This window comes from Nasonia vitripennis (genome assembly GCF_009193385.2).
Source record: "Nasonia vitripennis strain AsymCx chromosome 5 unlocalized genomic scaffold, Nvit_psr_1.1 chr5_random0007, whole genome shotgun sequence".
Lineage (NCBI taxonomy): Eukaryota > Metazoa > Arthropoda > Insecta > Hymenoptera > Pteromalidae > Nasonia > Nasonia vitripennis.
Window position 1 is genome coordinate 68,915 of NW_022279658.1, and position 16,181 is coordinate 85,095.

General features: G+C 37.5%; 2 protein-coding genes across 14 annotated transcripts in view; both read right to left on the bottom strand.

Annotated features, from left to right (window-relative positions):
- LOC107982113 overlaps nucleotides 1-16,181 on the bottom strand; it is a 729,835-nt gene that overhangs the window by 55,051 nt on the left and 658,603 nt on the right. The gene's annotated exons all lie outside the window — the stretch shown is intronic.
- Nucleotides 2,603-5,001, bottom strand: LOC107981615. The gene is made up of 2 exons (XM_031933131.1): nucleotides 4,789-5,001; nucleotides 2,603-4,712 (listed from the first exon to the last, which is right to left on the bottom strand). Exons 1-2 carry the CDS (start codon nucleotides 4,972-4,974, stop codon nucleotides 4,524-4,526), a joined length of 375 nt encoding a protein of 124 aa, XP_031788991.1. The 5' UTR covers nucleotides 4,975-5,001; the 3' UTR covers nucleotides 2,603-4,523.

Here is a 16,181-nt window from a genome sequence, read left to right on the forward strand (position 1 = left end):
AGGGTCATAAATTTCGCGGCGGCAAAAGATCTTATAATCAAAACTACATGTTTTAAGCACAAGGACATACACAAGGCAACGTGGACATCGCTGGACGGGGCCACACAGAACCAAATTGATCATTTCCTCATTGAAAAAAGACGTCATACTAACGTTCTCGACGTAAGGGCTTACAGAGGGGCAGATAGCGACTTGGACCACTTCCTAGTAGTAGCCAAATTAAGAGCTAGACTAGTAGCGAATCAAAATAGTAAGCGAGCAAACAAGGTAGAAAGCTTCGATATTGAGAAGCTACGAGATAGAACAGAGCGAATTAAGTACCAGATAGAAATTAATAATAGGTTTCAGGCACTTGAAGAAGCAAACACATCGCCGGTGGGGAATGACGAACCGAATAGCTTACGGGGGGACATCAAAAAAACGGTAAAAGAGGCCGCGAACAAAGTACTGGGTAAAAAGAAAAAGCCAAAGAGCAAACCATGGTTTGACGAAGAGTGCGAACTCTGGTTTGAAAGGCGCAAAAAGACTAAATTAGATAGCTTACAAAATAGAAGCGATAGGACCGTAGAAGAGTATTCTAACGTAAGGAAACAGACGAGCGTAATCAACAGAAATAAGAAGCGGGAGTATCAAAAGAGTCTTATTAGGAGAATAGAAATTAACAGTAAGAAAAATAACCCCCGCGAAATGTACAGAGGGATTAACGCCATCAGAAAGGATTTTAGGAGTAGAGCGCAATTGATGAAGGACGAAAACGGGGACCTCGTAACAAATGACAACTAATTACTGTCGCTGTGGAAAAATTATTTCGATAAATTATTAAACGTGCACGAAAATAGCGAAGAATTAGGGGGACGAAATTCACACTGCTGAACTCCACGTGAAGAAACCGAGCTACCAAGAAGTAAAGGCCGCGATTAAAAAACGAAAAAACAACAAAGCCTCGGGAAATCACTCTATACCAGCTGAGTTACTCAAATATGGGGGCGTCGAGCTCACTTTCAAAATCTATAAACTAGTATTTGCCATCTGGAAAAATGAAACAATACCCGAAAATTGGAAGGAATCTATCATTATACCGATTTTTAAAAAGGGGGATAAGACTGCAATAACTATAGGGGTATCTCACTTTTAGCAACGTGCTACAAAGTTCTGTCAAACGTAATACAAGCTAGACTCACTCCATTCGCGGAAGATATAGTAGGAGATTATCAGTGCGGATTTCGGCGCAACAGATCGACGAGCGATCAAATGTTTACCATAAGACAGTTGTTTGAACGGAAGCACGGGAAAGGTCCGAGTAAGCGGTAATGTATCAGAACCCTTCATGATACGCGATGGTTTAAAACAAGGGCTCTCTACGGTGCTGTTCAACTTAACGTTAGAGTATGCCGTTAGAAAAATGCAGGTTAGCCAGCTGGGCGCAACGCTTAATGGAACAACGCAGATACTAGGCTACGCAGATGATTTGGATATACTGGGGGATTGTAGGGAAACGGTAGCAAGAAACGCGGAAATCCTCATAAAAGCGGTGGAGTATACAGGGTTAGAAGTAAGTGAATCAAAACCAAAGTACATGTTGTGGATAAGCTAGGCATCTGCAGAGGGGAGGAAGATCTCAAAGTTGGGAATTTTACTTTTCAAAAGGTTAGCGAATTCAGATATCTGGGTACGACCATAAATGATAGAAACGAGATTAATGTCGAAATAAATAAGAGACTCCATTCGGGTAATGCTTTCTTCTACGCCGTGAGTAATTTACTTAAGTCGAGGCTGTTGTCTAAAAACGTTAAAATAAGAATATACAGGACAATAATACTGCCGGTGGTTCTGTACGGGTGCGAAACGTGGGCTCTCACTAAGCAGCCGGACAACCGTTTTAGTGTATTTGAAAATAAAGTCTTGCGAAAAATATACGGGCCGAAGAAAGATGAGGAAACCGGGGAATGGAGGAGACTATACAATGATGAGTTACACAATCTGTACGCGTCACCAAATATTAACAGAATAATAAAATCGCGCAGATTGGGATGGGCAGGACACGTAGCGAGAATGGGAGACGACCGTACGGCAGCGCGTGTCATGAAGAGCAGGCCGATGGTAACGCGACCTCTAGGTAGACCTAGACGTAGATGGGCGGACAACGTAAAAGCGGATCTAGTAGAAATAGGACGGGTGGGTGTCGATCGGAGAGGTGCATCTTGGGTGGGGTTGACACAAGATAGGGCAGCGTGGAAGGCTTGCGTAGATGAGGCGATGAACTTTCGAGTTCCAAATGCCACGTAAAAAAAAAAAGTATTATTTTAATGGATTGGCAGTTAAGCAAGTGATATCAGAGAAGCATAAAAGAAGTGAGCAGACATTTTTTGACTCGCTAAAGTTATATTTGAAATTATATTGCCTCACTGAAGTTATAGCCAATCTTTAATTTTCTGGAAAAATTTTTAAGATTTTTCGTTATTCTTTAAAATGTTTAAAAATCTTAAAAATTCCAAAAATTAAAAATATTTTTAAATTTTTGCAAATTTTCACAATTTATGACATTTTTTTGAATTTTTAAAATTTATGAAATTTTTTAATTTTTAGAATTTTGCTCCGTGGACCAGGCTAGGGCAAGGAACCCCGAAAAATAAAGCAAATATGGACAATCAGTTTGCAATAATACCCCCAGCTAGGGATGTTGATATTTGATGATAATATCGATAATTGTTTATCGATATTATCACAACATATAATGTCGATATCTTTAAAATATCGGGTTAAAAATATCGATACTTTTTAACCTTATGTGTTCTATTTAATAAAAAAAATGGCAAAGATTTTAAAGTATTGAAAAACTTTATTAGAGTTTAGCCTAAGTAATACAAAAATAAATATTACACGAAAAATGTATCATAAACAAAAAGTTTTACAATTTATAAATTCCAATAACTTATTGGCAATAAGTTTAAAAACAGTAATTCTTGGAAATGTTTCGAAGTCAATTGGCTTCTGTTGCGAGACATTATTAGGCCAGCCGTTGAAAACAAACGCTAGGACGGAACCGAGGTTGCAATAATTGTTAAGTAGCGACTAGCTAAATCAGCTAAACGCGAGCTTGAATGAAATTTCCAGAATTCTAATGGATCTTGATTTTTGGAAATAGGTGGTTCGTGTAAATAGTATCTAAGCTCTTCCGGCATCTCTTTTTTATTTTGATTCTGTTCCATCTGAGCTCGATTGACGTTAGGTAATTTTCGTGGTAACTCCAGAAATCATCACAGTCATCAGTAGATTCTTGAGCTCGGTTACTTTCGCATTCATTACTTGATGAATTTACATCAATTAAATCTTTATGTAGAAATTTAGATATTTTATTTATTGCATCAGCGCACGCAATTTTATTTGTGAAGTATAACTTCTTAAAACGAGGAAAAAACTGTTCTTTTAGTTTAGATTTAAAAGCAATCGCTGTTGCAGTATTTATACTGCTACTTTCCATTTCTTTCTCCAATATTTTTATGACTGGTATTGCTTCGCTGCCAGTTACATAATTTTCTCCAGAAACGATCTTTGTTGCAGAGTAGAAAGGTTTCAATAAAATTGTTAACTCTTTTAGAATTTCAATCTCATCTGCAGTAACCATGGAAGGAGATTTTGGTAATTGTATTAGGATAGGTGCTACTTTATCCAATAAGGAAATAAACCTTTCGAGCATCTCGTAGTCCGAGTTCCATCTGGTCTCTACACTTAGGATTAAGCGGTCTTTGGTAACTTCACGTAACTTATCCGATGCGTTGTTTGACTGTTTGAAAAATATAACAATTTCTTTCACTTCGGCTAATATAGGTTTAATATCATCAGAGGTAAGTATCGACGACGGAACAAGATTGAGTGTATGAGCTAAACAATTGAGACATCGATCTTCTCCGAAGGCATCTTTCACAGCCTTTTTAATGTTTGCTGCATTGTCGGTTACGACAGCCACAACCGACTTCAAATCAATGTTCCAATCTTTAATAATTTGCAGTAACCAGTTCTTTAAATTGTCTGACGTGTGATTATCGTTTTTGTTCCGTTACACCTATATTTATAGACTGTAGTTTATAGTCTTTGATAAAATGGCAGGTCACCCCTAAATAACTGATGTTATTTAACATGTCTGACCAGACGTCCGTCGTCAAAGCAATATATTTGACTTTTGACAAATCATTTTTTCAATCTTCGAAAGACATTCATATTTTTCTTCCATTTTCTGTATTATTGTTACACGACATGGTATTTTATATAGCGGTGCCGCATAATTTAATAATGTGCGTAATCATATCTTCTCGACGCAGTTGTACGGCATCTGATCTTTAGCTATCATGAATAGAATTCTATTCAGCATTTCGTTCGCCTTAACTCCATCTGAAAATATGCATACAAATTATGCGAAAGAGCGAAAAAATTGTTTCCTTACTAGTATAAGATTTGTCGCCCAACCGAAGAGAGGATAACCCATTTTTGCATGCATATCAAATATTATGTTTTGTACCGAAAAACTATTTTATAATTCTTATGTAAAATATACTTTTGAATGATGTTTGGTTCCTAAATACATTATCAACTTTTAATTGTTTAGGTTTCAGAGGTACATTTTCAGTGCTTTTTTGAGATTCACATTTTTCTTTTGTTTCTTGATTCAATTCAGTATTCATAGAATTCTCGTTGCTCTCCGTCACCGGCGACAACTATATAAAAATAAAAAAGACATTAAAGCTATCTTACATACTTATATACGTATATAGTTATGAATTTATTGCTAACAATTTTACGCTTTTGCGCTGATGCTGATTTGTTGAGATTAGCTGCACTGGAATCTTTCATAGTCTCTAACTTTACATCAGGATGACGAGTTTGTAAATGAGCACGATAATTCGATGTGTTGCCAGAATTTTTTATAGCAGCATTACAAAGATTGCAGGTGATCGATCCATCCAATGCTTTGGTCATATATCTCCAGACGTCGCTTTTTTTGGAGCCACTAGAATGATTACAATTCAATATTAGAATATTTTAAAAATTTTTCGTGTTTCTATTAGAATTTTTTTGTGTAGTATATTAAAATATTTTTGTACAGAATTTATCCGGCATCATATAAAAATTAGAAACAAAATATATGCATACTATTCTAAAGGTATTAATTCTACCATTCAGTGACTCATTCAATGAAAAAAAAGAAGACTCAACCCATAATCAATATGCTGAAAAGAATAATAGTATGTAATTAAATGATTATTAAGAACTATCACAAAAATTTTAGAAATGTCCTTCTCTACTTTTCTTATTTACTTACTCATCTTGATCAAAATATTGCTAATTTTCGTATTCCTTGTCACTGTCGAAACTACTGTGTATTAAGACTGTGTCTGATATGCTATCATCGGATAAGTCTAATTTAAAAAACCAATCGAATATACTTTCCAAGATACTTTTGATGAGAGATAAATTCTCTAATAATTTAGTTCGAATTTTGTAAATATATAATTTATCTACTTCTATTTCTACGGTTTCCCAAAAAACTAAAATTATCTGTAAGAAATTTTACATTAAAAAAGTCAGTCATATAAAATTTGTTTAGAAATTGAAGACTTGAACTTCTTTATATCCTTACAATTTACAGGTACACATACACAAACGCACACAAACACACATACACACACCGTGTCGCAAAGGTAAATCTTAAAAAAATATTGTTACCTTCCAACATGTGTTCGGACTCAGATTGAAACTCTTGGTTGAAATTTCCTGACGCGTACCGTGCTCTCTCTCGCTTTGTTGTTTTCTCTTTACGTATTCAGTTAATTAGGTTAGGTTTACTTTTCCTGCCATAGGCCTGTAGTTGTGGTGCGATCGTGCGACACTACGACTTACAACTTTACAAGTGCGTAGCGATTCGCGACGTCGAGGCGGTCGATGGCGTCCTCGTGGCTCGTGGCTCGTGCTCGATGTCTCCGATGCGATGTCCACGACTCGCGACGTCGAGGCGATCGATGGCGTTCTCGTGCTCGATGTTTTCGATGTCCAGATCTCCCGATGTGCCCGTGCCCTTGTACATCCACCACTGCCACTCGCAAGACGCGACTCGCGTCTCGCGTCTTCTGCACGTTAATCAAGCGGAAACGCGTGCGCATGTCGCAGTGTCGCAACCCGCGTTTAAAAAAGAAATAGTTATAAAGTTGCCCCACCTGACCCGCGAAATTCAAAAGGCAAATATCGGAAGCCGATATCTTCAAAGTCATATCGACATTTCGATATTATCGATGCCGCCAATATCGATATAAATTATCGATATATCGAAAAGAAAATATCGATATAGCTAGATATCGACAAGAATCTTACATCCCTACCCCCAGCCCCCCTCCACCCTCAAACGGGTAAGGCGACAATGCCAAAACCCGTTACCGGTTCCGATCTGGTGAAAACCCCGGTGGCCGACAAATAGCCTATAATATAGATAATTTAAATTTTTGCAATATAAACTGAATGAATCGATCAAAAACATTAAATTCGTTGAATAATTTAAATTTTATGCCATTAATTTGATCACAATCAACGAGATTAATTTAAATTAATAGATTTATTAATCTATTATTTTACCAAACTATTAATTAGTTTAATAAATGTATTAATTTATTAATATTTTTGTTTGAATAATTTTAATAATAATTTATCTGATATTGATAAAATAATATAATAGATAAATTATTACTATAACATTTAAATAATTTGTTCGTTACTATTATTCAAATTACTAAGATATAATAGATTAATAAATTATTAATATTATAGTATAGCATAATAAAACACTAAATCTAAAACATAATTTAAAATGTATCCCATCAATCTGATCACAATCAATGAAACAAATCTAAATTATAGGCTATAATTTAAATTTTTGCAATATAAACTGAATGAATCAATCAAAAACACGCAATTCGTCTAAAAATTTTAAATTTATCTCATTAATTTGATCACAATCAATGAAACAAATCTAAATTATAGCTATAATTTGGATTTTTCTAAAATAAACTGAATGAATTGATCAAAAACACGCAATTGGATTTTTGTGTGTGTGTGTGGGGGGGGGGGGGCAAATTCACAAGCCGAATACAGAGGTTTTTAACCTGGTCTCTGATGAAAACATAGCTACAAGTGATAGTAGTCGAAGAGTTCAACTTCAAGGAAAAAGGAAGTACCTGCTTGGAACGCAGAAGCGCACAACTGGATCGTCTGGACGACAAAATTGATGAACTCATCAATTTTGTCAAAGACCGGAATAATGTGCACAAGCAGATCAAAGATCTTGCTCGGAGCATAAGAGCTAGCTTTAGGGGCTCTCTACTCGGCGGATGACGGTTTGCAACAGTGCCAGTGACTAGGAATAGAGAGAAAGGAGACACAGACTACCCCAAGTCTGCGGGGCAGGAAATTGAGCGTAGTCGATCCAGAAAATCCTCAAAGCACATCTGCTACTCAAATCATGGTACAACCATGGGGATAGGTAGAAACCAAAAAGAAGAAGAAAGAAAGAAAAATTAAAGAAGACGGTAAAAAGACCTCGTTGGCTGGGAATCAAGAAAGCCAGAGAATACAAAGATCGAGACCTGATCGTAAAAGCTACTGCGGGCAAGTCCTACGCTGACATCCTGAGGCAGATGAAGGCGGACCCCAAACTGGAGATACTGGAACACTACGCAGGACAGCAGCTGGAGATCTACTCCAACTTCAGTGCACCGCGGACCTTAAGGCAGCGGAACTTCGATAAGCGGTGGAAATGGTCCGACAAGCCGGTGCTGTAAGTAAAAACTCTGCAAAAGCAAGCGGTCTTTGAAATAAAGGAACTTGATATATTAGCAACCAAGGTCGATATAGTAGAATAACTTCAAAGGGATTTTCAAAATAGTGAAACTTGCAATATTAGAAACGACAGTAAAATCGGTACGACGGACATACGGTGATACGTGGACCGCGATCATTGAAATTCCTGCGTCAATGGCTACACAGGTGATAGTGAAGCAGAAAATCAAGATAGGATGGGTAGTTTACAGAATCCAAGAGGTACAACGAGGGATACAGCTACTACGATGTTATAAATGTCTAGGTTTTGGGCATATCGCCAAAAAGTGCACAGCAACACAAGATCGAAGTAACTGTTATTACAAATGTAGGAGCAGAGAACATAAAGTAAAAGACTGTAACAGTCACTTTAACTACGTTGTCTGTCAGAAAAGAGGCGCAGAAGGGAAACTTGACCATGCAGCTGGTAGCTACACATGCCTAGTATACAGAACTGTAGTAGAGAAGTTACAGAAGCAAAGACAATAATGATTGTTCAGCTAATTCTAAATCACTGTAATCTAGCACAGGACATACTTATTCAGTACGTTCGTGAGACAGAGGTAAACATAGACATTATATGTGTACAATTTCCCCAACGAAAATGGCCAGTACACCATTTATTTACTAATTTTTTAAACCAATATGGTGTCAGCATGAGCTCCAGAACGACGGGATATCGTCTACGAAGAAGTGCACCAGATATATGTACTATATAAAAACGTAGAGGATCGACTTAGTCGCTAAAATACATTGTTCTATACGTATATATACGCATTATATAATTAATTTTATGCTATTAGTGTATACAAAAATTAGATTTTTTCTGTATCAAATAAAAGATACGTATGTTTATACGTACGTACGTACGTCTGTATGCACCTTCGTTTCTGTGTTAATGTTTATGAAAACTAATTACGTAAAAATTACATTTCTGAGAGGAACCTGTGTTGATATGCAAAGATGAATGTAAAAAAATTAATTTTTATAAAATATTTTTACAAAATATAGGGATGTTTACAGAAAGCATCGTTTTATAAAATAAAGAATTTTAATATTATGTAGATTCGTTTTCATATGAATCTAATGATCTTTACGAGCTAAAAGTACTACTGTTAATTATATCGCAGCACCTAGGACCCATGGCAAAAGCAAGCTGCAAGTTTCTAGCTCTTTGAAAAAACCGCTACCATGTCTTTGGCACTTCCTTCTAGTTCGATTCGCCACACGAGTCGCATATACTATTTTTTATAAGTGTAAGGTATAATTTTCTTTGGCGCACGCATTTTTATTTATTTAAAACTTGTGGTAAGATACGTGACTTTATTGATTCATAACTTTATTGTATAAAATCTACAATATGTTATATAAACGTATTGGTACTTTGGAATTATTTATTTCCTATTATTATTAGTATGTACAGTGAAAAAAATGATGTAACAGAAGTTGCTATAAGTTGGGCAAAAATTACTATAACGCCTAAAAATAACTTTTAGTAGATCATTGTTATCAGTGTATACATAATAAAACTTAATAAGCTGAGTTGCATTCTCTGACAAAAAAAGGATGGAGAATTAAAGAGTGATCATGCAGCTGGTAGCTATACATGCCCAGCCTGCCGAACCGCATTAAAAGACCTGAAGAACCAACAAAAAATGAAGATAGTGCAGTTAAATCTAAACCACTGTGAGACAGCATAGGACCTACTCAACGAGTATGTCCGCTAGAAATAGGTAGACCTAGCTATTGTGTGCGAACAATATAAGGATCTAGATGAACCATTGTGCGATATGGACACTACGGGTAAAGAAGCGAACTGGGCATGTAGAAACGTTGCTTTCTGTAGAAAAATGGAGTCCCGTGAAGAAGGATTTATACAGGCTAAGGTAGCAGGTGTCACTGTTTACAGCTGCTACGCTACACATTACGCTTCAATCAAGCAATTTGAACAACTGCTAGATCAGCTCATACAAGACGCAGTAGGTAGGAAAGCGGTACTGATTGCAGGCGACTTCAATGCGTGAGCTATGGAGTGGAGCAGTATAAGGACTGACCACAGAGGTCAAATACTTCTAGGAGCAATCGCTCTCCTGGATTTGATCCTAGTTAACCAAGGATGCACCCACACATTAAGAAGAGGAGACGCAGGGTCTATTGTCAACCTTACGTTTGTCGCAGCAGCCTTATTGGCTCAGTTGCTTCATGGACAGTAAGTGAGCACTACACACATGCTGATCACCAGGCCATAATAATGGAGGTAGGAATATCAAAACAGGGATCCAGCGCGAGTGCAACAACCAATAGAGTTTGAAAACAAAGGAAGCACTAGAAGAAATGCAACTGTCTGGAACGGCGAACACCAAGGCAGAGCAGGTGACAGTAAACATCACCCGAGGATGTGACGCTGCTATGCCTCGAAGAGTCGCATACGTAAACGACCACCAGTATACTGGTGGGACAAGGAGATTGCAAGTACACGTAGTGTGTGCCACTGGACCAGAAGACGAGAACAACGGGCGAGGAAGAAATACTATAAAACTGGTATAGGCAAGGAAATAGTAGATGCCCGCGGAAAAGAAATGAAGGACGCTAAAAGGAATCTTAAGAAAAAAATCCACGAAAACAAACAATGGTGCCCTAAGGAATTACAGGACAAGGTCGAACAAGACCCTTGGGGTCGACCGTATGAAATAGTAATGAAGAAGATTAAAGGAAGCTACGTGCCTTCACCAAAATGCCTAAAACTATTGCACTGGGTATTCACTGCACTGTTCCCTAGGTAACTGGAAAAACCAAGTGTCATCGAAAGAGGTGTGAATGAAGAGGATAATTCACCGATCACGATTGAGAAATTGGTAGCCGCCTGCAGAAGGGTAGGAAACAACAAGGCCCCAGGGCCGGATGGAATTCCAAATATTGCATTGAAGCATGCTTTTTACGATTCTCCAGAGGTCTTCGTAGACTTGTACAATACATGTCTAGAAGAGGAAACATTCCCCACAAACTGGAAGAAACAGCGACTAGTGCTTTTGCTAAAGGGAAAGAAACTACCCCAGGAGTCCTCATCATACAGACCGCTCTGCATGCTGGATACCCTAAGGAAGATCCTGGAACGCATTATCTGCGTCAGAATGAATCATTTTATAGAAGGAAAAGGTGGATTAGCGGAACACCAATATCGCTTCAGAATGAAGCGTTCAACCCTGGACGCAGTTAGTCTAATGATTGACACTGCACAAACAGCTATAGAGGGGGAAAGGTGGAAGAGAAAAAAGAAGTATTGCACCATAGTTACACTGGATGTCAGAATGTGAAGGACAGAATCTTATTATATAACACTGAGGACGGTACTAAAACATATAAAGTCTCAGGAGGCGTCCCCCAAGGGTCAGTACTTGGCCCACCGACCTGGAATATCATGTACGACGGGGTACTAAAGCTACAATTACCCGAAGGAGCAACAGTCGTGGGATTCGCTGATGACATATCAGTAGTGATAGTAGCGAAACATAAAGAAGAGGTGAAAGACATAGCTGAAGAGTCAACTAGTATAATACACGAATGGCTAACAGAGACGGGTCTGGAATTAGCCAGTCACCAAACGCAAGTTATCCTCATTTCTAGTAGGAAGAAGATGGAGGAAATCACATTGACGGTGGATGGACATGAGATCGTTTCTCAACCAACCATCAAATAATTGGGCATCACCATCGATGCAAGTTTTAAACAGCATCTAGAAGTAGTAAGTGATAAAGCAGCAAAAGTTAGCGCTGCTCTATCACGATTGATGCCAAATGTAGGAGGGCCAACCCACAAGCGAAGGTTACTTTTAGCCAGTGTGACCACATTGATTATGCTATACGGAGCCCCAATATGGGCAGATGCGATGCAGGCGAAATCGTATGCACGAAAGTTGACTACCGTGTACAGGCGAAGTGCACTAAGAGTGGCGTCCGCTTACCGTACGGTATCAGACGATGCTGTCTGCATTATAGCAGGCATTCCACCCATTAAACTTTTAGCGTTGGAATGAAAGGACGTTTTCGAAATTAGGAGACAATCGAATAACAAAAGCCAGAAAGAGATCTGGGATACCGTAAGAAAGAAGACAATGGCTGAATGGCAAACAAGATGGGACACTAGTGGCCAGGGGCGATGGACTTATCGCCTTATACCAAGGATAGAAGACTAGATTGGAAGAAGACATGGGGAAGTTAACTACTACCTTACGCAGTTTTTGATCGGGCACGGATGTTTCCGGGCGTACCTGCATCGGTTCAAACTAGACGATCGTTCGAACTGCTCAATATGTTCAAATGCAACAGAGGATGTCGAGACGTCTGTTGCTAGTGCTCACGATATCATCAGGAGCGAAAAGAACTTGAGAGTTATCTTCAGGCCAAAGTAACTCCTGAGTTGATTATGACGGCCATGCTGACTTCGGAGGATGGATGGTGCGCAGTCAGCAATTATGCAGCAGACATTCTCAAGAAAGTCAGAAAGGACGAAAAAGACAGAAGAAGACGAAGAGGCTGAGTATGTGCGTGTGTGTATGCAACGCAGAAAATGAAGGATGGCTATAGTGATGACGACCACATCAATCGGAAGCGGGCGAAAGCCTTTCGCCCCCCCCCCCCCCCCCCCGCGAAGCATTGCTTGACGGTGGTATCGCAGTGTTCAAGGGCATAGAAGATGGAGCTAGGCACCTCTACCGAGGGTCGATAAAGGCAAAGAGGGCGTTCCTTTTTACGGCTGGGTGTTTTTTACCTAGCCGTAAAAGGAATGGGTTTAGTCGGTGTGAATCCGACACACGACTGACATTGAGGATGGGGCTGTCTCAACAACCCTATTAACAAGGTCATGCTATGGTCTTTCTAAGATTTTCCCTAATACCTCTTTATTCGAGAGAGAAAATACACACACACATACACAAGCACGCACATGCATACCAACATTTTCAAAAAGCACTTGATTTGAACTTCTTACACACCAAAACGTACTTTCTAGAAGTTCTGACGAAACTCAAAATTTTACTATTACAAAGCTTCCTCTAGCAAAATCGGCTTTCATTAGAGATTGGACTGATAGCTCATAACTTAGATACTAATCAACAAAATCATTTAAAATTTTAACAGTAATTAGTTTTTGCTATAATAAACCACTATTTTTCTTAAGAGTTTGAATGTTTAGTTTTGGAGATATAAGGAATCAAAAAAATTAAAAAAAAAAAAAAATGGAATCATCGATATCTTAAAAATCATAGGGTTTTAAAAGCTGCGCAAAGAACTGAGCCGAGACACTCAAGAATTCTACATGTTCCAAAAGTTGTTAATGAATACAAGTTTACAATACAAGTAAAACTCTTGTAAACGTTGGATATAGTAAACTCATTTTTTTCAGCTTTCGAATTGTTACTGAAAAACTACGTAGTCAAATGAATTGAAATTTTTGTGGTACACAGTTCAACCCTTAACTTATCATACATTTTTTGTGGGGTTTTGATAATTCATTTAAGAGGTATACCTTATTTCGGAAAAATTACCTCTTTTGCTTTTTCTGCCGAACAGTGCAGTCGATCCCGAGTACCAAACAGGAAAAAGTACGTGTAAAAACACGTCAATTAAAACCAAGTAAGGTTACTTTTCCCGAATTCAGAATTAAAAAAATCAAATCTTTATGCACAATTTAAATAACACCGCCTGTAAAGTTTCGGAGATATCACGGTATATATATATACACACACACACACACACACACATGAACGCATCAATACCAATATTTTATAAAAACACTTGATTTAAACTTCTAACACACCAAAACGTATTTTCTAGAAGCTTTGACAAAACTTAAAATTTTACCATTACAAAGCTTCCTCGAGGAGAACGCAAAAGGTTTATTCGAGTGTCATTAATTTGTCATTAAATAGTCTAAAAATCTGCTAGTAATAATAATAATAACTTTATTGTTTCACTTCTAAGTATCAGTGTTTACAATAATTAACTCCTTCGATACCTTTTCTCTTTTACATTAAATTATGATGTGTGCATGTCTGTGATTTAGTGTTTCTAGGTTATGTGTATGTGTTTTTATGTGTGTGAGTGTGTGCGCTCTCCCACGCTTTGTGTGTTCGCACGTGTGTGTGTGACTGTTCGTATGCGTGCGTGTGTGTGCGAGTGCTCTGCTGCTTAGTTCCTGTGTGTGTACATTTTTTCTGTATTCTTATTCTTTTTCTTCTCTTCTCCTCTTCCTCTTCTGACTCTCCCGACCTCCATTACCTATACCTATCTTTTTCTCCCCGATCAATTCCTTTTCCTTTCTTAACGTTCTCCCCTTTTTCTCATCCCACTAATACAAATTTTCCTCAACCTCCGCCACTCATTCTTTCCTGTAAGAGTCATCTCCCTCATTCTTCTCTTTTTAATTCCTTCTCTTCTCTCTCATTATGAGAGCTTTGGCCCTTCTCTTTTCGAAGGACAGCCATTGTCCTAACCTAATCTTACCTCCTTCTTTAATTACAGCCCTCTTTTCTCAAATCATTTCTATATCTCATTTTCTTTTAAATATAACCTTCTTTGTGTCTTCTGTCCTGGTGTCCTCTAACTCCCATTAAACTCCCTCCATTATATCCTCTAGCCAGTCCTTCACTGAGTCCTACTCGGTCCAATTATTTAAGTGCACTATCAATCCTCTCTCCCATACTTTGCACCTGCTCTCATCTTTTCTTTTTCCTGAAGCGTCCGTCCTTCTCTTTCTCAAAATTTTCCCTTTTCTTTTTTCTCCTACTCTTCTCACCTTTTCCTATCATCCCTTTTCTCATTTTATCCATTCTCTTTGCATACTTTTAATCTTCCCCTTCACCAATTCTACATCCTCTCTTACCTTCTGCATTTTCTTTTCCAGCGCCTCTCTTCTTTCTCTATCGAATCTCGCCTTAATCTTCCAGCCTTCTACCTCGTCCTTTAATTCCCTCATCTCACTTTACTTTTTCCTTTCTCCCAATAACATCTTCCCCATTATAGGATCAAAAGTACTATTATTAAATACCATATGCCTTTGAAAGGCATCCTATAGAGGATAACACAGTTGCCTGTACATAGGGATAGCATATATAAACATTAATACTAAAAAACTTAAAACTACAATATAGAGCCAAGATAACGCAATCAACGCTATCATGCCATTATACCTTTCCATAAAAAAGTTAACAATATTAAATAATATAACATCAAAAATAATTCTTTCCCATAAACATCTTTAGTTTTCTTTTAATAGAGACTTTACTTATTGATAGTTCTTTGAGCTCATCCGGTAGAGAGTTAAATACACTCACAGCCACGTAATAGCTGCTTTTTTTACTTACTGTGTTATCAATTTTAGGCAATGGTAGATTCTTGTTTCGTGTCTGTCTGGGTTTTACTATCCATAAATTTCTTTAGCTTTGCAAAAATAAAGATTGCATATCTTGTTGATGGTAACATAATTTATGTGCTTATCCCACTTCATGTTATAGTCTATTATTAATCCTAAATATCTATAACTGTCTACTCTATTTATTACATTATCACCAATTATAATGTTTTAGGTGCTAGGCACACTATCACAGAAATTGCCATATGCAATATATACGGTTTTGTTTACATTGAGCGATAATTTATTTAGGTTTAGCCATATTGCCACCTTACAAAGATATTCATTTAATCTTGCTTGAGCAGCTGTCTACGAGTTATGACATGAAATGATAACTGTGTCATCTGCGTAAGATAGTATAGTTTCATTTTGCATATCTATCAATAGGTCATTAACATATAATATAAAAAATAAAGGGCCAAGTATGGTTCATTGTGGAACCCCTATCGTAATTTCTTTGTACTCACTCTTCAAGTTACTTATTTTTACACATTGTTTCCTATCAGAAAGATAGCTGATCATTAATTTCAATGCTTCTCCTCTTACACCGTATCTTTCTAATTTGTCCAGCAAGATACTGTGATCTACAGTATCGAGGGCTCTAGCCAGGTCCAAGAACGCTGTTATAATCAGTTTACTTTTATCTAGGTTTCGCCAATTTTAGCCAAATTGTTTATCAGATATTATTTTGTGTTTCATGATAAAATTATAAAGTCTATTGTATATGATTTTTTCAAATATTTTGGCAATGTTTGAAGTTAGCGATATTGATCTATAATTACTAATACAACTAATGTCTCCCGATTTATATATAGGTACATTATCCGTTTGTTTCAGTGCATTTGGCCAGGTTGATTGCTGTATGCTTAGATTAAATATATACTCTAATGGTTTTAATATATGTTTAGATAACG

What these genes read in the sequence shown, in the direction of transcription:
- LOC107981615 (XM_031933131.1), bottom strand. Translation starts at nt 4,974, where the DNA reads ATGACCAAAGCATTGGATGGATCGATCACCTGCAATCTTTGTAATGCT. An exon ending in CAGCGCAAAAGCGTAAAATT is followed by an intron (nt 4,713 to 4,788) that starts GTTAGCAATAAA and finishes ATTTTTATATAG; the next exon opens with TTGTCGCCGGTGACGGAGAG.